Consider the following 25,581-nt stretch of genomic DNA (forward strand, 5'->3'; position numbering starts at 1 on the left):
TAACAGTTGGTATTTAAAAAATGTGCCTTAAATGTAAACATATTAATTCTCAAATGATTTTAGTCAGTGATCTCTTTACAAGTTTAATAGTAATAGTTATTAAAAAGCTAGGAGTTCCCATCGTGGTACAGTGAAGAATCCGACTAGGAACCATGAGGTTGTGGGTTTGATTTTGCCTCACTCAGTGGGTTAAGGATCCGGCTTTGCCATGAGCTGTGGTGTAGGTCACAGACGTGGCTCTGATCTGGCATTGCTGTGGCTCTAGCATAGGCCGGCAGCAACAGCTCCGATTGGACCCCTAGCCTGAGAACCTCCATATGCCGCAGGTGTGGCCCTAAAAAGACAAAAGATGAAAGACAAAAAAATAAAAATAAAAAATTAATTTAAAAAAATGCTAGGTAAAGCATGTATTCAGGTAAGTGGTAATCATACTGAAAAACTCAATTTTATGGACTTAAAATATAGTTAGTGATAAATCAACTACTTTAATAAAAAATATAGTAAGAGTTCATGAAAATCCGTTGGGTAGTGCTACTTCCTTTTAAATGAATGCAATAGTTTAAGCTTAAAAAATAACAAAGAAATGTTTTGATACTGTATAGATGAGCAATAGTATTTATTTACTTATTTTTAAGGAATAAAGACTAACTTGATGACCAAAATAAAGCACTGTTTAACCAGAATTTTAAGATTGGGGTGAGATCTCTGTTCCTAGGCCTTGTGCTTCCGCAGTTTTAGTCATCTTCTCAGAACATTGGTGGGAAGGAGAATGGAGGTTAGACCAGGAGCTGTAGTAGATTCAGGGGTTTATGTGATTGAATTCCCTGATAGAGCATTGCCGAGATGTTCAGAGAGAGGAGTAAACTAGTTGCAGTGTAAACTAGAAGCGAGGAGAATTTCTGTAATTTTCAGTAGCTGCTTTCTTAAGAGCTGTAGATTTGGAGGTTAGTTCTTTGATTACCTCAAGACTTCCTCTGTTTCTAGTTGTGATCGCTCTTGCTAAGGAGTTTGTTACCAAAAGAGCTCTTACATGTAGATTATCTCATTGTTTCTTAAAGTTCTCTGGTTAAGAAAAATGCCAGAATTAGAGCAATTATTTCTCAGATTTGGGGGGTGGGGTTATAGGAAGGATGGGACAAGGATAAGTCATCTTTCAAGCAACAACTGTTGAAGGGTATTTTTGAGTGCATGCAGAAGCATCCTTCTCTGATAGCCCTGCTTGCAGAAAACAAAACACAGGAGGTTTACTTCTTTATAAAGCGTGAGCTCTGTAGTCTAAGAAATGCCTAAGTTTTTCTGTTCAGTTATTAACCAATTTTTTTAAATAGTTAAATGATGTACCTTTAAAACAATTTAAGTTAGGAATTTGACCCTCTTATTTACTTATTTTCAAGAAATGGCAATATAATGCTATATTGAGATGAAAACATTTGTGAAAGGTAATTTATAGTTTTGAACTAGAGTTTTCTGCTGGAATTTAAAATATTTTGAAAATCTAGATCCAGTAAAAATTTTGGAACAAGAAAATACTTAGCTTGCATTAGCATTGAAAATTTGGGATTATAATATTAATCCTTTTTCCTAGTTATGGTTCGCTGTTATACTGGTAGAAATGTAGCTCTAAAAACTTGTAAATACTTTTGAATATGTGTTTTATTTTCAGCAACCAAGGTTAGATTTTAAAAGTAAGGGGAAAAAATGTGAATGCTTAGCAGTATGTCAGAGTGGCAGGTTGAAGTTTTTTTACTTCAAATCTTTCCAGTTGGTCTCCAGAGCTAGACTGCTATAGAGGAAGAACAGTGTGTAGAAGAGGGTTCTCGTTCTCTTGACCACACTCTCTCCTGATTGTACATCCTCTGGCAAGTGTCCTAACTCCTTTGTTCCTTTTTTTTGTATCAGTGAAGCAAGAAGACTGCCATCTGTTCTTCCTGCCTCACTGGGTTGTTGTCGAGTGAAGGGAGATCACATATGTGGACTTCTTTGAAAAGTAGAATGGACTTTACAAATGTGCTTTACATATCTTTCTTATGTACTTTTTGCCTTTAGGTTTGAGTGGCTTTAGCTCACCCCCATGAAGTTAGCACATATGAAATTGTTTGTCTTTATCCCTAGTTTTACTATCCTAAAATTAACATCTTATAAAATGTAAAATATTTTTTCTTTTTCCTTTTTTTCCCTTCAGGATTAACAATTGTGTTGGTGAAGATAATCATTGGCTTTTTCTGCAGTTGTGTTTCTACACTGAACTTCTTACTTGCTACGCACTGATGTTTTCTTTCTGCCACTATTATTACTTTCTTCCACTAAAAAAGCGTAACTTGGTAAGAAATGTTTATATCCACTAATGTTAGAGCGACTGCAGCATACAGTGATTAACATGTGGTGCTTTTAAGTGCAGAAAATAGAAAACAAAAACAACAAAAACCTCAATTTGGTGCATTTAAAAATATACTGGAATTGAAAAATTGGACCCTATTCTGATATTCCCTTTAAGCAAATCTTTATGATTATTGGTGTTGAGTTATTTAAAAAGCAACATATTAGATTTTTTTCACATATGTATTTTTCATTTACACATATCTGCAATAATGAAAAACAAAGTGAAAATATTAATTTCTTATTTCTTTTCAGGAATAAAAATAGATTTGTTTAATTTTTAAATTTAAAAAGGAACATTAAATTCTTGAGAGAAAGGACTTTTTTCCCTGACTCCTTTTTTTTTTTTTTTTTTTTTGGCCACTCCACAGCACATGGAATTCCCAGGCCAGGGATCAGATCCGAGCTGTAGTTGTGACCTATGCTGCAGCTGCAGCAATGCCTATCCTTTAACCTGCTCTATGGGGCTGGGGATCAATCCTGAATCCTGGTGCTGCAGAGATGCCACCAATTCTGTAGCACCACAGCAGAAACTCCTCCTCTGATTTTTAACAGGAGTGATGAAATGAATTTTCAGGATGTCTGAAAAAGTTATTATTATATATACCATTTGAGGCAATGAGTTTCCCATTTGTAGAGGAACTACACTAGATATTAATGACTTGCCCCAGTTGGTGGTGTTAGTGGTGATGGTGGTGGTAATAGCAGTAGTAGGAGTTAAGTCTTGATTCTATATCAGCCCTGTGCTGTGGGAGTGTAATTTTAATTCTTACATAAATGCCCACATCAACCACTGGAGGTGGGTCTGATTTTCCCACCATTTTTATAGATGAGGAAACATGCTAAGAGAGGTTATATAACTACTTACTGAAAGTACAAAGCTAGGAAGTTATTCAACTGATTTTAGTTTGGAGCTGGGATTTGAACCTGATTTTGTGTTTTCTCAATCTTATCTTGTATGTTTTGTGTGCAGAACTGGTATTTGTACCTGATCCTGTGTGTCATTTGGACTGAGATTGTGTTTTTAAAATGCCTTCTATGTGCGTGCGTGTGTGTGACAGAGAGAATATGCCCCAGTGTGCAAGTGTGTGTGAGAGGAAGCAAAGTAGGGAAGAAGGAATAGAATCCCTGATGGAGAAAGGTGTTTTTCTTTCCTATTTATGTCATTTTATACTGTTTAAATCTTGTATATCAGAAATAACAAGTTCAGTGGTGCTATATACAATTAGATTTTGCAATAAGAGAGCAATTGAAAGAAGGTCTTTAAATTCTCTGTACTTCAGTTTTTTTTGTACACATGCTCATTTTGTATAATTTAAAGAGGATATTTGTTGTTGCTTGGTTGCATATATCAGTGGGGCTTTGTTGTGAGTGAACAATTAAAATTAGTTACTAATAACTGAAAAAAGTTCAAAAGGGAGACAGAGCTTTAAATATAGGTGTTTGACATTATCACACTGGTAATTTAGTGCATGTTAGTACTATAGTTTTTAGAAATATTTCATCATATTTATAGATTAATTTCTGATATAATTGATATTGTAGTTAGAATATATGAAAGGTTATACATATTGTCCCAAGAGTATCTTGTTTCAGATAGATTGAGCCTAATAAGAAAAGTATTTGAATAACATTTACTGGTAAGATTAAGTTCATAATGTTTTAAAAGTTGAGAGCTAAAATTTAGTAGCATTAATAAAAAGCTGGTAGAGTTTCTCTAGGAAGGAATGCATTGTAGTGTAGTAGAGGGATTGGCAAACCATGGGCATTGCATTAAATTTGACCCTCTAGTTGTTTTTATTAATAAAATTTTACCTGAAACACAGTATTCTGATTTGTTTGCATATTGTTTACCATTGCTTTTGTGCTACCATAGCAGAGTTGAGTAGTTGTGACAGAGGTATATGGTCCAAAAACCTAACATATTAAGTCTCAGGCTCTTTATGTTGCATTTACTAAACTCTGGTAGTGGAAAGCTCTTGATTTTTTTAAACAGATACCTAGGATTAAGTCTTGGCTTTTATTTTAAGTATAACCTTTGACACATTGCTTAACCTTTCTGAACTGCAATGTCTGCTTCTGAAAAATGTAGATAGTAATGAGATTAAATGAGATAACACATATAAAAGTACTTGATAATAGACTCTCAATTTATGTTATTTAATTTTAATGAAAGCACGCAGAAGGAGAGAACAATTTTTCTTTGGCCATTTAACTTTTATGTAAAATTTAGAGACTTACTCAACAGTATTACTAGAGATTGATGACAGACTAAAGAAATTCAAATACTCAAATGAGAATATAGTGGTAGTATTTAACAGAAGGATTTAGACATAACAAATTATAAACTGATATCTCTCCAAGTGAAAGGTAAAAACTCTGGAAAAATTACTGTAGATTAGAGGAAAGATAACTTCTTTTAAATCGAAAAACTGATTTTAGGTAATACTATTTTAATACTTAGAAATATAGATAAAGGCATATATTTTGTCTTTTTAGGGCCACCCCACAGTATATGGAGGTTCCCAGGCTAGGGGCTGAATTGGAGCTACAGCTTCTGGCCTATGCCACAGTCACAGCAATGTCAGATCCGAGCTGTGTCTGCAACCTACACCACAGCTCATTGCAACGCTGGATCCTTAACCCATTGAGCGAGGTCAGGGATGGGACCTGAGTCCCCATGGATACTAGTCAGTTTTGTTAACTGTTGGGCCTTAACAGAACTCCTGACAAAGGCATATATCTATATGCATACTGAATGATGACAAAAGACTAGTTGTATAGTAAATGTTTATTAAAAGATTTAAAATCTAGGAAGAAAATGTGAAAAGTGAGTAAAAGTTGGGTTTTGAAAATTCAAACTCAATTTTCCCTAGAGCAATCACTTGCAGAGGCAATATTGGTGATTTTTAATTAAAAAAAACAATCATGATAATGGTTAGTGGGATTACCAAATGAAAATCAAATAGTTAGCTGTATCATTTTAGTTATGGAGCCACTTTGGTAACAAGCAGTAAATTACAAATAGTTCTACGGACCCAACAGAGATCTTTTACCTAGTAATGCTGAGCAGGAATTGTTCAAGTCTTAGAGTATTCTTTTGTTTAAAGTAGGATGTTTTTATAATTACCTTCATTTTAGATATAATGAAATTGAAACCCAAAGGGGTTTTGACATTTCTGAGATGATTTGCCATCCTATTGGGTAGTCTAATGTGTTTTAACCTTGTTTATGATAAATTTTCTGAATGAATTTATTCATGTATTTTCAAGTTTGGTATGTGGGGAGGAGAACTTTACCATAATGTTATCCAGTGTAAAAAAAAATACTATTTTGTTTGACTAATTTAAAGACATAAAAATAGTGTGTTTATTATTGGTGTCACTAACATACTTAAAGTTAGTAAAGCTAAATTCTAGGAAAAGAATTACAGCTAAACCTGGAAAAAATATTTTATTATTTATATAGCCCCAAATATTCTAAGGATCTAAAGCAAAATGAATGTTCAGTAGCACTTAGTATTCATTGACATGAACTCTAATTATTGCACTGATGTAGATGTTGATAATTTAAGGCTGTATTACCAGGTTCATACAGTCTTAGAATTCTAATATTGCTTTATTGAGTTGACTCTTGTATTATTATAAATTATACTTCTTTATCTGTAGTTGTTTTTGCCATAAAGTGTTTTCTTTCTGTTACTAATTTAGCTATATCATCTTTCTTTCGGTTAGTATTTTCATGGTATATCATTTTCTGTCTTTTTACTTTCAACCTTTCTCAGTTATGTCTTGATATGTGTCTTACAGACACCAAATTTTTTTTTTTTAAGTCTAGTTGGATAATCTTTGTCTGCTAATTGGTAGTCCATTTTTATTTACTGTGACTGATATTAATCCTGTCATTTTACTATTTGTTTTCTACTTGACCCATCTGTTCGTTATTTTTTTCTCCTTTCTTTGGAATTTTCAATTTAAAAAAATTCTGATTTATCCCTTCTGATGGAATTTCTTCTTTTTTTTTCTTTTTTGCTTTTCAGGGCCACCCCCAAGGCATATGGAGGTTCCCAGGCTAGGGGTCGAATCAGAGGTATGCCTGCTGGCCTGTACCACAGCCATAGCAACCCCAGATCCGAACTGCATCTGCGACCTGCACCACAGCTCACGGTAATGCTGGATCCTTAACCCACTGAGGGAAGCCAGGGATCGAACCTGCATCCTCATGGATCGTAGTCGGGTTCATTAACCGCTGAGCCACAATGGAGACTCTGGAATTTCTTCTTTTATTCTTTTTTAAATAATTTTCCCAGGGATCAAAACATACTTACCTTTTTTTTTTTTTAAGTTTACTGTATGTTGGTACTTTAACCATTGCTGAGATAATGAATGTAATGGCCTTAGAACCCTTCTTAGCATCATCATTTTTGGTATTGTGGGGTCATAAAACAGATGTAGAACTAAAACTCATGACATAATTGTTATCATTTATATATTATGTGTTATAATGCATATGTCATATGAAGTCAGTATTCATTTAGAGTTACCCTCACATTGATGCTTTTTCTGGTCCTTCGTCTCCTCATAAGTTTCTAAGCTTCTTTCTGAGAGTATTTTTTCTGCTTCTTGATGGAAGAATACTGGAACATAACTCTTCCACTTTGGGTTTACCTAAAAATGTCTTTATTTCTCTTCATTTTTGAAGCATTTATTTGCATGGCCTAGAATTAGAGGTTTGGAGTTATTTCCAGGTTTTCAAAGATGCAATTTCCTTGTCTCATGGTTTCCATCATTTCTTTTGTAAATTCAGTTGTTAGTTGTCCTTTCATTGAAATAGTGTATCTTTTCTCTGACTGCTTTTATTATTTGGTTATTTAATTATATTATCCACCTTTGTTGAGGTATAATTAACATAGAAATTTATAAAATATTCAAATTGTGCATTATGATAATTTGATACATGTATATTTTGAAAGGATTCCCCCTATCTAGTTAATTAACACATCTATCACCTTACATATTAATCTTTTCTTTTATGAGAACTTTTATTCTACTCTCTTAGCAAATATAAGTTATGTAATATGGTGTTAAAATTATGGTCACTATGTTTTACATTAGATTCTTAAACCTTATTCATTTTGTAGCTAAAATTTGTACTATTTTACCAACCTGTCTCCAACCCTAGACCCTGGCAACTACTTTTCTATTCTTAGTCTCTATGAGTTGAACTTTTTTTTTTTTAAATTCCACATATAAGTGGTACCATTTGGCTTGTTTCACTTAGTATAATCCCATTGAAGTACAACCATGTTGTCAAAATAGCAGGATTTCATGGCTGAATAATGTTACATTGTGTATATATACAATGTCTTTTTTTTTTTTTTGTCTTTTTAGGGCCGCACTCGCTGCATATGGAGATTCCCAGGCTAGGGGGTCAAATCAGAGGTCTGGCTGCTGGCCTTTGCCACAGCAACACAGGATCTGAGCCACATCTGCGACCTACAGAACAGGTCACGGCAACACTGGATCCTTAACCCAATGAGCATAGTCATGGATGCTAGTCACATTTGTTTCCGGTGAGCCACAATGGGAACTCCCTGTCTTTTTTTTTTTAATCCATTCAGTTACTGAAGGATATTTAGGTAGCGTCCATATCTTTCTTGGCTGTTGTAGTGAATTCTGTAGTGAATATGGGAGTGCATGTAGCTCTTTGATATTCTTGTAAGTTTGATTAGGTCCCATTTGTTGATTTTTGTTTTTATTTCTCTTGCCTTGGGAGACAGACCTAAGAAAACATTTATAAGGTTGATGTCACAGAATGTTTTGCCAATGTTCTCTTCTAGGAGTGTTATGGTGTCTTGTCTTATGTTCAAGTCTTTTAAGAAATTTTGAGTTAATTTTTGCCAGCACTACTTCTTAAAGAGATTATCTTTTTTCTGTTGAATATCCTTGGCCCTTCTGTCATTTTTTTTTCCACTTTTTAGGGCCACACCCACAGCATATGGAGGTTCCAGACTAGGGATCTAATAGGAGCTACAGCTGCTGGCCTGCATCACAGTCATAGCAACACAGGATTCAAGCTACATCTGCAACCTACACCACAGCTCACAGCAACGCCAGGTCTTTAACCCACTGAGCAAAGCCAGGACTCAAACTCGCATTCTCATGGATCCTAGTTGGATTTGTTAACTGCTGAGCCACGAAGGGAACTCCTCATTTGTCATAAATTAATTGACCATATAAGGGTGGGTTTTTTCCTGGACTGTCTATTCTGTTCCATGGATCCAAGTGTCTTTATGCCAATATCATACTATTTTAATTACTATAGCTTTGTAATATACTTTGAAAGCCTCCAGCTTTCTTTAGATTGCTTTGGTTGTCTGGGATCTTTTGTGGTTCCATACAAATTTTAGGATTGTTTTTTCTATTTCTATGGAAAATGCAGCCGAAATTGTGATAGGGATTGATTGCATTGAATCTGTAGATTTCTTGGGTAGTATGGACATTTTAAGAATATTTAATTTTTCTAATCTGTGAGCATGGAATACCTTCACTTATTGGTGTCTTCTTCATTTTCTTTCATCAGTGTCTCATAGTTTTCACTATACAGATCTTTCACTTGTTGGTTAAATTTATTCCTGGGTATTTTATTCTTTTTGATACAGTTAAAAATGGGATTGTTTTCTTAATGGTTTTTTGTTATTAGTATATGGAAATGCAACTGATACTTGTATATTAATTTTGTACCCTGGAACTTTATGAATTCATTTGTTTGTTGTAACATTTTTTTGGAGTCTTTATGTATTCTGTATGCCATAACATATTATCTCCAAAACAGTGTCAGTTTTACTTCTTTCTTTCTAACTGGATGTCTTTTATTTCTTTTTTCTTGCCCAATTGCTCTGATTTCCATTGTTGTTCAGTAGTATGTTGTTTAATCACACAGTTGTGAATTTTCTAGTTTTCTTTTATAATTGATTTCCAGTTTCATACCATTGTTGGAAAAGATGCTTGAAATGATTCCAGTCTTAAAATTATTAAGATTTGTTTTGTGGCTTAACATGATATACCCTGGATAATGTTTCATGTGCACTTGAGAAGAATATGTATTTTACTCCTTTTGGATAGAATGTTCTTTAAATATCTGTTAAGTCTGTCTGGGTTTAATGTATAGTTTAAGTCCAGTGTTTCTTTGTTGATTTTCTATTTGGATGATCTATCCATTGTTGAAACTAAAGTATTAAATTTCCCTACTATTATTCTGTTGCTGTCTATTTCCGCCTCAAGTCTGTTAATATTAGTTTTATGTCTTAGGTGCTCCTTTGTTTCATGCATCATATTTACAAACATTATATTCTCTCTCTCTTTTTTTTTTTGTCTTTTTAGGGCCACACCCACAGCATATGGAGGTTCCCAGGCTAGGGGTTGAATTGGAGCCAGGGATCCTAGCTGCGTCTACAGCCTACAGTATAGCTCATGGCAATGCCGGATCCTTCACCTTCTGAGTGAGGCCGGGGATCGGAACCTGCATCCCCATGGATTCTAGTTGGTTCATTACCACTTAGCCACAATGGGAACTCCCCTATTCAATCCTCTTTTTGAAAGTATTTCTTTATCATTGTATATTGCTCTTCTTTGTGTCTTATTATAGTCTTTGGCTTAAAGCATATTTTTCTGTATAATTACAGGTACTTCTGCTTTCTCTTTTTTTCATTTGCATGAAATAACTTTTTCCTTCCCTTCATTTTCAGTCTGTGTCCTTAAAGCTGAAGTGAATCTCTTGTAGGCACTATATAGTTATGTCTTGTTTTTCATTTGTTTTTTTTTTAAATCCATTCAGCCATTCTTTGTCTTTTGATTAGAGAATTTAATCCATTTACATTTAATTATTCATAGATGCTTACATACATACTATTAATAACTGTAATGTTCTTACTCTTGCCCTTTGAAAATTGTTTTCTGTGTCTTTTGTAATTCCTTTATTCCTTCCTTTTCCTCTTGCTTTGTTCCTTTGTGATTGGGTGATTTTCTGTAGTAGAGTGCCTAAGGTATAAGATTCACTCAGCTAGTTTCTGGATTTCTTTCAGAAGGAATTACTTCAATCTTATCAGTAGGTTTATTGTGTTTGTGGGAAGAGTTGAGTACAGGAGCCTTCTCTGTTGCCATCTTGGGCTGTAATGCCTATGATTTCTTTTGGTTTTGTGTTTTGGAGTTATTTTATGATGTGTTTCATTGTTGTTTTCTTTGCATTTGTTTCTTTTTGAGAATTTATATAACTTTTTAAATCTGTGACTTGGCATTCTTAAGTTATAGACATTTCTTGGTCTCTGTCACTTGAACTATTACTTCTGCCCAACTTTATTTTTCTCTTGTACTTTTAGGATTCTAATTACATGCACATGAGATATCACTGCACTACATAACTTTTGCAGTCTTTTCTGCATTTTTCTTTTGTTTTTCCCCTTGTGCTTCAGACTAGATATTTTCTACTAACCCTTCTGGTTAACTAATCAACTATTATGCTCTATTTAATCTCTTGTCGGACTCCTCTTTTGAGTTTATTAATTTAGTTATATTTTTCACTGTCAGAATTTCCATTTGATATTTTTTCCATAGATCACATCTCTAGTGAAATTCTTCATTGGTCATCTAAATTTTTGAACATTCTAACCAAAGTTATTTTAATGTTTATATCTGATGGTTTCAGTAAAGAGATCTACTTGTGAGTCTGTTTCTATTGACTCTTCTTCTCTCCCTTAGTTTCCAGGTATTTTGTCCTTTCTTCTGATATACCTGATAAGTTTTGTTAGGTACCAGGCATTATGTATGACTAATTGTAGAAGATTTGGTTGATGCTTTCTTTTTCAAGATATGATTTACTTTTTTTTATGGATAGTCAATAGGAGAAGGTTTATCTTGATCTAATCAAGAATTTGTATAATAAATCTTTCTAAGGCTTAAATAACAGAACATTGGTCTTAATATAACAGTTCCTTCCAACATGACATGTTCTGTGTTCATTGAGATTTTATAAGGATTTATAATTACTGGATTTTATCTTCATAAGGACCAATTTCAGTTGGCCTTTTCTCTTATGATGTAGCCTTCAGGAGTTTCTCAGCTGGAAACTTCAGTATTTACTTTGGATTGTTCCTTCTCCTTGTTGTTTCTCCAGCTCTGTGAGTTTGCAGAAACCTCTGAGCCTCGACTTCTACTTGACCTTTCATACAGTACTGCTGATGAATTGGCAAGTACCTTAAGGTAAAAAGTAGTGCAAATTGTAGGATTCACCTTAGTGCATTTCTTCCCTTTCTGGAATCTTGACACTTTAAGTCCTGGCTCATTTGGTTATTTCCCAGTATCTTCTGTGAGCTCTTTATTTATCAATAAATTTGATTTTATCAGGCTTTTAGTAGTGTTCTTATTGGAAGGGTTAGTCTCATTCAATCTCTTCCCTTATAGGTGTCACTGGCAGTAACATTTTGCTCAAAAATTTCTTCCCAAGTGGTTTCAATCATTATCACCTGACTATACAACTCCAGGAAACAACACTCATGTCATACATAAACTATGTAAACACTATCCTGTAGATTTGTGTAGAACAATACTCCTGTAGCTGTAAGTTTAAAAAACTGTTGCGCTGTAGAGAATGAGACTCACGATGGACTTTATAGTATCAGTAGAGATTAACTAAATGCAGAGATGAAGGAAGTCATTGCTGGATAAGAAATAACAAAAGACTTGAGGCAGTTAATTGGAAATATTGGTTTTAAGTCAGATTTATTCTAAGTTACTAATGAACTCTATAGAAAATATTTATTAGGCTACATAATAGAAAGTTGCCCTTATTGTGGCAGGTTTTTTTTATGATGACATTTATTGTATTTTTTAATAAAAGTAGGAAATTACCAGTAACTTCAGTACAAAGTCACCATTTGGCATTAAAAAAATAATATTTTATAGTGGAATATTCTTCAAACAGTCCTGCTGCATCAATTTTTTAAAGTCTTTGCTTATCTTTCATTTTTCTCTAAAACAAACAAACAGACTATATCCAGCTCTTCATTTTGTGTGTAAAGTTGTCTGGAAACCTTGTTTATAAACCTTGCTACTCTTTCCATTGTTTGGGATATGGTTTGGAGATTCCCAAATATCCCTAATTATCTTTAGAGACTGTATTACTGATAACTGTGCATCTTTCTTACGGAGAAAATAGTACAATTAAAGTACACCATGGACTTTAACAGTTTATTCTTCTGTCAGCCAGAGTTAAGTGAAAGCTTAGTCTGCATTTTTCTCTATACTCTTTCAGGTAGATAGATGGCAGTATAGTATCTTTTCTAGACGAGTATTAAGTTCTAAAGCTGAGTGCTTATTCTCTGCATAGGAAAAGAAAGTGTTAACAGCTCTTACTAGGTTTTTGTTTCTTTTCTTTTTTTAATGATGAAAGTGTCCATTCATTAAACAAAAGAAAAAAATGGACTGACTTTTAAAACTTTGCAGTGATGTCACTTAACCTGTATTTAGTAGAAAACTGGTACATTAATGGTTAACCACATTGGAAAGAAAGAGTTGAGAAATAGCAGACTGTTCACGAACTGGGAAAATAAAGGACCCTGATTTCCTTCCATTTGTTAACTTCTCTTGGCTTTCTGTTTTTAAGGGAGTGCTTTCTCTACTGTATTGTTTTAATTGCTTTACAATAGCTCCATTGTTTTTGAGAGTAACTTTTTTGCTTAATGCTTTTTAGATTTCTTCTTAATCTTTACTTTTAAAATATCCACCTATCATGGACTTTGAAAGATTTATGTGTTTTTACTATGTGAAGTTTTGAGGAAATACTACTTTAGTTAGAGAAGGAGGAAATAGGAGGTATCAGAAATAAGGAATTTATTCATCATGAATAAGTGCCCCAAATAAGGATTTATTTTTATGCTGTTAAGTATTGATTTATATCCTATGTTTTGTCCTAAAGAAAGCTTACAAACCTAAGATGAATTAGTAGTACCATCTTCTTTATAAATAGTAACTAAAACCCCCCTCAAAATTCTGTTAATATTAAGACAAAAATTATTATCTAGAAAAATTGCAGAAATATAATAGCTGTCTTTCTAAATAAATGAGGATAAATTAAACATTTTTAGTTGGAATCGCACAATCCAAAATCAATAAAGATTATAAGCTTTGAGGTATTTGGAGTTTTTCATATTTTAAATGTCAAATTAGTTTGACTATCATTTGTGTTTATCATGCCAATATAATGCTAACTTTTACTAAAATCCTTTTGAAACTAATGTCTTCCTTTAAATGGTTATTGGCATGAAAATAATTTTCAAGATTTCTGTAGATTGGGGGATCATGTAGCATTTTAAATGAATAAAATGGATGGATATTAAAAAAATTTTTCTTTGCCTAAGGATCTGTATTTGACTATTTTTCACATACTTATTTTAAATATTTATAAGCAAATCTCTAGTCATTTGGTATATTATTAAATCACAGTAATGTACTTGATCTTGTTGTATGATGGTTGTTTACCAAAACCATTCGGTTAGAAAATTATGGCATTTTGATTAAATATGAGGGAAAGTATCCTTATAATTAGAGGATTTACTTTCTAAGATTTATTATTTATTGATCTGTGACTATTTCATTAGTCATATATTTTAGGATTTTCACTTGATTGTAAGATTTGATTAGTGGAAAATGTCAGTTCATTTAAAATGTCCTTGAGAGGATAAGTAGTATGATTCCCATTGTACAGAAAAGGTACTGAGATTCAGAAAGGTCCAGCAACTTCTCTAAGCAGAGAATTACCCTACTTGGCAGAGGTGTGATTTGGGCCCATTTCTATCTTTCCCCAAGTCAGTATTCTTTCTATAGTACCAAGCTGCTCTTCCACTTTTTTTGTACTTTTCCCTGAGGGAGTTTTTTAGAAGATTAAAAAATACTCAAGCATTACAAAAGCTTTTTCAGAGAAAGCTTATTGAATCTCCTGATTAATAAATTCATACTTTGCTGCTTTCATTTTTAATTGAGGTAACTAATTTTTAGTAGTTTAATATAAAAGACTGTCAAAATATATCTTATAAAAGCGTTATAATAGGTTAAAATATTTTTTAAAAATATGTAGCTGCTGACAATCACATATTAGATAATACTGTCTCTTTATTGTTTCTCTATGTGAGAAAATAAGAGCTTGTTTTCTTTCTTACATAATTTGTACCTACCTGTTAGTGTGGAGCTTATGCAAGTAATCATTTGTGACAGTTCTAAAGTTACATCTTTTAAATTGCTTTTAGATGAAGTAGATTCAGATAATTTCTAGTTGATTATTTTATACCTATTTTATGTGAAGGGCAAAAACTAATACACTAACTGCATTTAAGGCTATGAGGAGAGTGACAGAAGCAAGGAAGGAATGGAGAGAATTTCAATAAAGGACATGCTGCCAATATTCAGAAGAGGAAAATAAATAACGCTTAGCAGTTCAGCCAACTCTTTAGCTAGGAAGGTACATTATTATTATTCCAATTAACTCCTGTCTAATGTGTTGCTAGGGATTTGATGTCAGATAGAACCATGCCACAGAATTATTTGCATAGCTTTTTGGCTAACAAAGAATAGATGTAGCCAGAAGTCTTGGTTGCAGGTAGCTTTGAATATCAGTAAATCTCTTTGTAATTTAGTTTAATCTTTTTATATGATCAATCTTAAGGAATCTTGAGTACTTAGGTTATTTATTGCATTTTTTTAAAATATAGGCATTAATATTTATATAGGGTCATATATTATGGACATTTTGAATGAATAAAATTGCTGAAATATGTATTTTTTTGGCAAGAATAGCCAAGAGTAGTGTGGAACTAAGATAAGTTTGAAATGGAAATTATTTTTAGTGCTAGTATAAAGGTAGTTTGGTGCATTTGAATATTTCTCTGTATTTGAAATGCTATTGGAGGTATCATCCTAGAAATTTTCTTTTTCTTTCTTTCTTTCTGCCCGGAAGGTATGGTGTCAGGTATATAATTAGTTTGTATTTTTAGAAAAAAAAAATAGTTTAAGAATACCCTCTTATTCTAACAGTTGTCAGTTCTGTATTCAGTATATCCCTGTGCTTTTAGTGACAGATGGAACAAAGAAACCTCATGCTAGATTTTGACCTTGCCCTGCACTACCAGGTCTACCAAATATACATCCTCATTAAATTTTATATAGCTAGTTATTTATGAACATTATAGCACTTAGCATAATGATTTAGCAGTTTTACGTCTCTGCAGGAATGTTTCGCTCACTTTAAGTTTAAATGGTTAAACCCTGGCAGCAATTTTATTGTCTCACTCGTCTTTTACTTTTATGACACACTGTATAGCACTATATTAAATGGTAAATATAGCAAGAAAAATGTTTTCTTTTCTTATGGAATTGCTCTAACTTTTCTAGATACGATATGGGAAAGCAGACATAGTGATTTTTCTGAAATATTTTACCCTCAGCCATGAATCTGGCACTCGAGTACCAGTGACATTTGTTCCCTAAGAAAGCTACATTTATATCTATATCAGAATTTAATGTCTAATTCTGTCTGCTCAGTGAGAGGCATGAGTCAGGTATAAATAGTGTTTTTTTTTTTTAATTAGATATTAATTTGCATTAGGATTTAACAAGATTGGAAAAAAGTGCATTTTACATAGGGGCTAGAGATGAGAGAGGGATGTACAGAATAATCCTGTAACTTCTTTGCCTGTACTTTTTAATATAATGATCAAACTTAAGCTGAGGCCAATTCTAAAAAAGTGCTGATAACTGTATAGATATGGTAGGATTTTGCTTTATGCAAGAGTAATTTCCACATGAATCTAACCTCAGCATGTGAAGTTAGGTTATTTAGCCATTTTGAAAATTCAAATCTGTATATGTTAGATATCTTAGTTGTGATCTAAGCTATTTTCATTTTTGAAAAACAGAGAAAACAAATCCTTTCCAGTAGTACAGTAGGGGGAGGAGGGAGGCTTTGCCGCTCTCCTAGCTGACTTCCCCTCTCCCCCTGCTCCCCAGAGGCATTGATAATGATATCTGGAGACATTTTTGGTTGTTACAACTGGGAGAGTGCTACTGGCATATACTGGTCAGGGATGCTGCTAAATACCCTATTGCATGGTAACATCCCTTACAACAAAGTACGACCCAGCCTAAAGCAGAGTAGTGCTGAAGCTGAGAAACCATTTCTTCAGTAGGAGGAAGATCACAAATACCTCACATGTTAATATTCAGACTAGTCTCATAAAGATGCAGAAAACTACTTAAAAATAATAGTTTATAAAAATTGGTTCCTACTTATTAATATAAACTGTTTATATTTGGCATGTAAAATTTTACTTGTGAAAGTTATTTATTTTCACAAATTATGAAGAAAATTCATTAAACAAGTTAACAAATATTTATTGAGTGTTTGCTCTGTGCGCTGGTACCTGTTCTAGCCCCTGAGGATGAAGCAGTGAACAAAACAAAGTTCCTACGAAAAGAGTTTACCTTCTAATTGGGAGAGACAAGCAATAAACAAATATATGGTATACAAGAGTAGTATTATGAAGTGTAATAAAGCTGAGTAAAGGATAGAAAGTAAAGATTGATGATACAGTCAAGGAAGGCCTTTCTGAGATTGACACCTGGAACTTAAGCATGTTGTTGATATTGGGAGGAAGATCATTCCAGCCAGAGGAGAGAACCAATGCCAGGACTCTGAGTTGGAAGCATGCTTGGTATTTTTAGGAAGAGTAAGGAGACTAGGTTATCCTGAGTGGAGTGAATTAGGGAAAGAATAGTAGGAAATGAATTGAGGGCAGTGAGGGCTGGCTTGCAGCAGAGACTTTGTTTTCTTAGGGTGTTTAGCAGTTGGGACTTTGGAAGCTATTGAAGGGTTTTGAGCAAAATCACACAAACTGATTTACATTTTAGAAAGAAAACTGATTGCAAGGAAGAATAAATTTAGAGACAGTGATGGCATCAGGAAGACCAGTTACTAGACTATGAAAATATGGTCCAAACGAGATGATCTGGGGAGTGGTGAGTGTTGAGGAGTGGTGTATTATAGTTTAAGAGCTAACAGGATTTGGTGATGGTTTGGATGTGGGGTTTGAGATAAAAAGTGACAAGTCAAGTTTTCATGTCCTGAAAAGTAGAGATAGAGAGATACTATTTACCAAGATGAATAAGCCTGGAAGAAGAGTAGGTTTTAGGAAAAACTTAAAAGTTTTTGGATGTTTACTTTGAGATGCCTGTTTGACATCCAAGAAGAGGTGTTAAGTAGACAGATACAGCACGGATTTCAGTAGAGTGGTCTGAGCTCACTAGATGATAAATTTGGGACCTTTAGGTATAAAGATAGTATTTAAAGCCATGGGACCTAAAAGGAGATTTTCTAGGGAGTGAGTATATACAGACAGCAAAGAAGTCTTGACTATGCCCCAGATACTCTTTAAGTTTTCAGTCAGAAAGGTGAGGAGAAACCAGAAAGGGGACTAAGAAGGTGCAGCCAGTGAAACCAGGGAACACTGGTGAAAGAGAGCCTCAAGAAACTAGATGATTTATATATTGTAGAAGAAATTACAACAGTGTACTGTGGGATGTCAGCAAGTTGGAAGTGAAATAGAGGTATTGAAAATATAGGTATGGGGAGAGGCACAGATTGGAGGTCCCATTGAGGCTGAGAATTTATTAGCCTGGGTGGCCTACAGGGGGTTAGCTAGAAAGATAGCAGGTGGTATTCAGAGGGTGGTGTGTATGCAGTCATACTATGAGTACAGTGATGGGAAATGAACGGTAGAGGATATAGCTATAGAATTTGGGTGGAGATTAGAAGACAAGATTATTAGAAGAAATGAGTTCAGGAAATTCACAGACCAAGTGTTAGAAGAATTGTCTGCTAGATCTGACTCTTGGTTTATTTTCATTTAGCTTGCAGCAGGAGGTGATGCCACCACTGCTCCTGAGTTGTGTAACATTTTGAAATTTTAATGATACAATTCTGAAAGTTTACTGGTTAGGAATACGGGAATATTAGTTCATGTAAGTGTCCTTCTCTGCCACTCTTGGTTTGTGTGACACATCTGTCTGTCTGTGTACATGGTGCCTGACTTTTTCTTTGTCTGTGTTATCACTGCTATTACGTGTGTGTAATAGTCTTCACAGGTGGTACTCTGCCTCTTCACCTATTGGGGGAGGAGACTGCTCTTTTGGCTAGCTTTTTTCCTCATTTTCATTTATTCATTCAATAAATATTTATTGAGCATCTGCCATGAGCTATAGAGAGTTCCACACTGCAGGGACTCATCATTGAACAAAACAGTCAAAAGTCCCCATCTTCAAGAAACTTATTATTGAGAGAGACAGACAGTAAATACATGTATACATACATAAATGTCAGATGGAGATAAGTACTGTAGAAAAAATAGACCAAGGCCATAGGGAATACTGGGATTTCCTGTGGTTTGGTTCAAGGAAAAATAAGCAAATAGGCCCTTAAACATGGGTCTCTGATAAAGGTGACATTTCAACAGAAACCTGAAGAAAGTGAGAGAGTAAACATGTGGATGATTTCTGTGGAAAGATTTTGCTAGGAAGCACAAATGTACTATTCCTGATATGGGAGTTTACTTGATATGTTTGAGAAATAGCATAAAGATTGATGTGGTTGGATCAGAGTGGTCCAGGAAGAAAGTGGTTGATGATATCAGAAAGCCAGTCTGATGCCTCTTCTCTCTTTTTGTTTTCCTCTGTCTCATATCCTTTTCTTTAACTTACTTGATACTTCTTTGTCTCTCCTTTCACAGGCCATATGTCTATAACTAAATTTTATTTTTCATTTTGCTATGTGTATTTTAAGAGTTGTCTTTCTATTCTAAAATTAAGAAGTATTCTAATATTTTATATTTAAGGACTACAACTTTTTATTGTAATTTCTTTTTGTACCTTTAATACTACAAATTATAATACATATGTATGTGCGAAAATAAAAACATATAGCTCATTGATGGCAAAGCTTCTTTGAGCAATCTTTATAAGATTTATTCTTTTTGTTACATTAGACTCAATTTACTTTTATTGCTAGGAACATTGCTACAAATATTCCTAGTATTTCATTTAATGTTCAAAACTGTTTATATGTCCTTTCTATTGATAGACATTACATTATTTCTAGTTTGGGGCTTTACAAATAATGCTGCCAGATTCAGCCTTGTTCATGTCTCTTGCTGAACTCATGCATGTTTCACTTGGATGTCCTGCTAAAAGTGGTGGTGTTCAAAGGTTATGTGTGTGTTCCTTTAGACACTGTTAAAGTTTCCCAAAGTGGTATTATCAATTCAAAACCCCCATTGGTAGAATATATAATTTCAGGTTGTATGACAGCCTCACTAATATTTCTTCAGGTCTTCTTTTTTTCCCCCAGTGGGCATAATATTAATAGCATCTCCTGGAGTTCTTGTTGTGGCAGAGTGGAAACAAATCTGATTAGTATCCATGAGGATGCGGTTAGATCCCTGGCCTCACTCAGTGGGTCGGGGATCTGGCATTGCCCTGAGCTGTGGTGTCGGTCGCAGATGCAGCTTGGGTCCCATGTTGCTGTGCTGTGGTGTAGGCCAGCAGCTGTAGCCCCTATTTGACCCCTAGCCTGGGAACTTCCATATGCCATGGGTGCGGCCGTATAAAGCAGAAACAAACAAAAAAGTATCTACCTATTTATTTATTTATTTATTTATTTATTTATTTATTTATTTATTTATTAAAGTATAGTTTCTGTATAATATGTAAGTTATGGGTGTGCGATATAATGATTCATAATTTTAAAGGGTATACTCCAATTGTAGTTATTATAAAATACTGGCTATATTCCTCATTGTTGTACAGCATATTCTTACAGCTTATTTTGTACCTAAAAGTTTGTACATCTTAGTCACCTACTCCTATATTGTTCCTCCTCCCTCCCCTCTCTCCAGTGGTAGCCACTAGCTTGTTTTTTATATCTGTAAGTCTGATTTTTTTGTTATATGCACTAATTGGTTGTATTTTTCTAGATTCCATAGATGGTAACATAATACAGTATTTGTTTTTCTCTGTTTGGCTTATTTCACATAGCAAGTGGTCTTAAAGTTTACAGTTTTGGTGGGGATGAGCAGTATTTCACTGTGTTTTAATTTGCATTTCTCCAGCAGCTACTAGTATTGAGCCCCTCTTCATACATTTACTGACCATAGGAAGTTTGTTTGTTGTAGTGTGTCTAAGTTATTTTACCCATTGGTAAGAGGGTTATTTGACTTTTTTTTTCTGGTAGTAGTAAGATTTTTAAGATTTTAAGATTTGAGTGCTTTTGATTATATTTGTTATAAGTATCTTTTCTGTGGCTGAACTTTTCACTTTTGTAATGGTGGTTTTTGATGAACAGAAACTTTTTTTTTTTTCTTTTTAGGGCCACAGCTGTGCCATATGGAGGTTCCCAGGCTAGGGGTCGAATCAGAGCTGTAGCTGCTGGCCTATGCCACAGCCACAGCAACACCAGATCCGAGCCGTGTCTTCGACCTACACCACAGCTCACAGCAACGCTGGATCTTTAACTCACTGAGCGAGGCCAGGGATCGAACCCACAACCTCATGGTTCCTAGTCGGATTCGTTTCTGCTGTGCCACGATGGGAACTCCGATGAAAAGAAATTTTAACTTAGCAGTCTTTTCCTTTTTAGTTAGTGCTTTGGCATTCAATTCAGGAAGTATTTTTCTATCCCTAAACCATCAATATTATTCTCCTATATTATCTCCAGGTATTATACTTTTCACATTTCCACCTGGAATTGATTTTTGTGATTCTTATGAGGTAGGTGTTGGGATTTCATTTTTTTTTTTTCAGATGGATAGCCAATTGATGTAGCACCATTTATTGAAAAGTTAATTCTATCCACTCTACTCTGCATACCTATCTTTGTCATAAACCAGGAGCCATATATATGTATATCTGTTTCTTATTCTTTTCTAGTCCCTTGGTCTATTTGTCTATCCTTGTGGTTGCACCACATTGTTATAGCTATAGTTTTATAATAAATCTTGTTGTCTAGTAGAGGAATATTTCTCTCACTTTCTAAAAAATATATATTTATTGAAGTATAATTGATTTGCAATGTTGTGTCAGTGTCTGGTGTATAGCAAAGTGAATCAGTTATTTCTACATCCTTTTTCATATTCTTTTCCATTATGGTTTATTACAGGATATTGGAATAGTTCTCTGTGCTATACAGTAGGACCTTGTTTGTCCAAACTATATGTAATAGTTTATATCTCCTAATCCAAACTCCCAATTCATCTTAGACCTTTTTTTCATTATTCTTACTCCCTTTAGGAGCCTTTTTAGACATTTTCTCTCTTTTTCTCTATGAAGCTAAAGACTAGGGAAAAGATTTTGTCAGGTAGATTGATTTGTGGACGGCCACAAATTACTGTAATAGCAAAGATTTTTTTTTTCCTCCAAGAACCAATTTTCTCTCTCTTGGAGGCAATGCTACCACATTGAGAATGCATTGCAATAGAGCAAATCCTCCTCCTTGTTCTTTTTATATAGAGTCCATTGCATTTGTTTTTTCCAGTGAAGTTTAGAAACAGCTTACTTAGCAACTTACAAATCAAATGAAGCAAAGTAAAAAACTCCTACCAGTATAAACTCTACTGGTGGGGGGATATTATTAGGATTTTTATTAATTCCATATGTCAGTTCAGATAGTTGACACCTGTACATTAATGAGTTTCCTGATCATAAGCGTAGTATACTAGCAAGAAGAACTTGGAAACATGGGTAGTCCTGTGAATAGTTAAGACTTTTCCTAGAAAGAATATTCATAGATTTATTAGTGAGTTCTAGCTCTATCATATATGAAAGGAACAATAATTCCAGTCTTATGCAAACTCTTCAAAAAAACAAAAAAGAGGAAACTCTCCCCAACTCATTTTATGTATATAGCATATGCTGCATATATAACACATCAAGGATATAAGAGAAGTAAAATTGACCTAGTCTTATTATGAACCTAGGTAAACAACTCTTAAACAAAATTTTAGCAAACTGAAGCTGATTATGTATAACCAGTCTGATTAAGTTGAGTTGATCTTAGGAATGAGAAGTTGTTTTTACATTAGAAAATCAGTGAGCATATTTTATCACATTAACAGATTAGGGGGGAAAAACCCATATGTATGAAGACAGAGATAAAATTTGGCCTCCATTCATGTTCTAAACTCTTAGCAAACTTGAACTAGAGAACTTTTTTAATGAGATGAAGGTTTCCAAAACAAGCAACCAACCAAAAACCACACACACAAAACACAGCACAATAACTGTAGTGTGCTTCATGATGAAATGTTGACCCTTCCCTCTAAGTTGAGGGACAATGCATTGAGGCCTGCTGGTCCCCATCCTGATGTGAATAAACATAGTGCTAGGAAATCTAGTCAATGCAGTGAGGCAAGAGAAAGAAAGAAATGGTATAAACTGCTGAAATAAATAAAACTGTCATTACTCTTAGATGATACGATTGTGTAAATAATTTATCCTTAGGTTCTTTGGGATTTTTAAGAAAGTTTAAATGTGACAGTGAAACAGTATTTTTAAAAATCAATTTTATTTCTATATGCTAGCAGACAGTGCTTTAGACAGTGAAATGAATAGCAACACCATTTATATTACAATCAAGAAAAAGGAGGTTCCTGAATTAAATGTGACTAGAGTACAAGAGTATAAGACCTCTAGGGGGAAAACTGGCTCTTAATGGAGAGAATGTTCTATGTGTGTGTGTGTCTGAGTGTGTTGTAACTTGAATCTAATTTTAAGATTTTTATTGAAATACAAATTAAGGTTGACCTTTGAACAACAACCCAGATTTGTACTGTGTGAGTTCACTTATATGTGGACATTTTTCAGTAGCAAATACTATAGTACTTACGTGACCCATGGTTGGCAGATGGTGCTTATGCAGAGAAACTGTGGCTACTGAGGGACTATACTATGTTATATGCAGATTAACCCCCACATTGTTCAAGGGCCAACTGTATCTAGAATAATGCAATACATACTTGTTTTTACCAAGGTATAGTTGATATACAATATTATGTTATTTTCAGGTATAAAGCGTAGTCAATATCTTATAGATTGTATTCCATTTAAACTTATTACAAAACAATGGCTGTATTTCCCTGTGCTATATATTACATATCCTTGTTGCTTATCTATTTTACACATGGTAGTTTGTGTCTCTTAATCCCATACCAAGATTTTTTTTTTTTTTGCTCTTTAGGGCTGCATCTGTCGCATATAGAGGTTCCCAGACTAGGGGTCTAATCAGAGCTACAACTGCCGGCCTACACGCCAGCCACAGCAATGCAGGATCCGAGCCACCTCTGACCTACACCATAGCTCACAGCAACATCATATCCTTAACCTACTGAGCGAGGCCAGGGATCAGACCTGCAACCTCATGGTTCCTAGTCGGAAATGTTTCCGCTGCGCCATGGCAGCAACTCCCCATACCAAGATATTCTTGAAAAGGAACAAGTTGGGATGACTTGGACTATTAGGTATGGCAAATTACTACAAAGTTAAAGTGACTGAGATGTGCTGACTAGTGTAGGGATGAACAAATAAACTAAGAGAATAGAGAGTACACCTTAGACTCACACAGTGCATATGTGGACACTCGGCCTTGGGTCATTGAGGAAAGGACAGCTTTTTAAAAACCCATCCTGGAACAATTGGGATAGTAAGAGTAAATTCAGAACTGTATGTTTCACTGTGTGAAAAAGAGTAAACATCCTTTCCAGGTGGATTGGTGACCTAAATGTGAAAGGCAAAACTTTAGAAGATCATGTCAGAGAATGGCATTATTACCTCAGGCTTGGGAAAGCTTTTTTAAACAAGAAATAGAAGCACTAAAAGATGGAGTTCCCATCGTGGCTCAGTGGTAACGAACCTGACTAGTATCCATGAGGGTTTGATTCCTGGTCTCGCTCAGTTTGTCGGGAATCTGGCGTTGCTGTGAGCTGTGGTGTAGGTCACAGATGCAACTCAGATCTGGCATTGCTGTGGCTGTGGCATAGGCTAGCAGCTACAGTTCTAATTCGACCCCTAGCCTGGGAACTTAGCATATGCTGTGGGTATGGCACTAAAAAGACAAAAAAAAAAAGAACTGAAAACAAATACTGCTAATTTGGACTACATTAAAATTAAGAACTTGCAGTTATCAGAAGATACCATAAAGAGAAGGCAAAAGTAGACTCAGAGTAGGAGAGGATATTTGTAATACATAACTGAAATGTAACATCCAAAATGTCTGAAGAACGAATCAGCAACCTTTACCTTTAAGGTAGAGATGAGGGGAGAGGATGTGATGGGAAGGCCTCTGCGGGGTTTCAAATCTTCTCATTCTTTTCTCTAAATTGAACTTGTGTTTTATGCATTTATCACATTTCTCAACCAAAAAAGAGAAAGAAATGAAAACCATAAAGAGATACAGTTATTGTATTAGTTTTCTAGGGCTGACTTAACAAAGTGCCGTGGATGGGGGGGGGAAGTAGGGCATAAACAACAGAGCCTCATCTATTACAGTTCTTGAGGCTGAAGTCCAAGACTAGCATGTCCAGTGGGCTTGGCTTCTCTCTCCTGGCTCTCAGGCAGCACCTTGTCACCCAGTCCTTGCACAGCATTCCCTCTGTGCTTGAGCATCCACGGTGTCTCTTTGTGTTTTTGAATTTCCCCTTCCTATAAGGATACTAGTCAGATTGGATTAATGCCCACCCGAAGGGCCCCATTTTGAATGTATTCTCCTCTTTTAAAGGCCCTGTCTTCAAGTACAGTGGCATTCCGAAGTACTGGGAGTTTAGGACTTCAACATATGAATTTGTGGAAAGACACAATTCAGCCATGACACTGGTTATGTAGTAAGGATTTGTTTTGTTTTGTCGATTTGGCCACACCTGAAGCATGAGGAAATTCCTGGCCAGGGATCAAAGCCATGCCACAGCTGTAACCAGAGCCACAGCAGTGACCAGATGCCTAACCCAGTGAGCCACAAGGAACTCCTGTAGTAGACATTTGAATAGTACATGAGTACTTAAGTTTCTCAAGCCAATTTTTGTATTCAAAATGCTAGATCCAAAAAAATCTAAGATGGAAGTTA

General features: G+C 34.7%; 1 protein-coding gene across 1 annotated transcript in view; it reads left to right on the forward strand.

Annotated features, from left to right (window-relative positions):
- The window catches only part of ZDHHC21 (zinc finger DHHC-type palmitoyltransferase 21), a 65,145-nt gene that overhangs the window by 23,558 nt on the left and 16,006 nt on the right, over window positions 1–25,581 (forward strand). The window contains 1 exon segment of the mRNA XM_047767630.1: window positions 2,183–2,321. Coding sequence (XP_047623586.1) covers window positions 2,183–2,321 — 139 coding nt within the window.

Source organism: Phacochoerus africanus, chromosome 2, assembly GCF_016906955.1.
Source record: "Phacochoerus africanus isolate WHEZ1 chromosome 2, ROS_Pafr_v1, whole genome shotgun sequence".
NCBI lineage: Eukaryota > Metazoa > Chordata > Mammalia > Artiodactyla > Suidae > Phacochoerus > Phacochoerus africanus.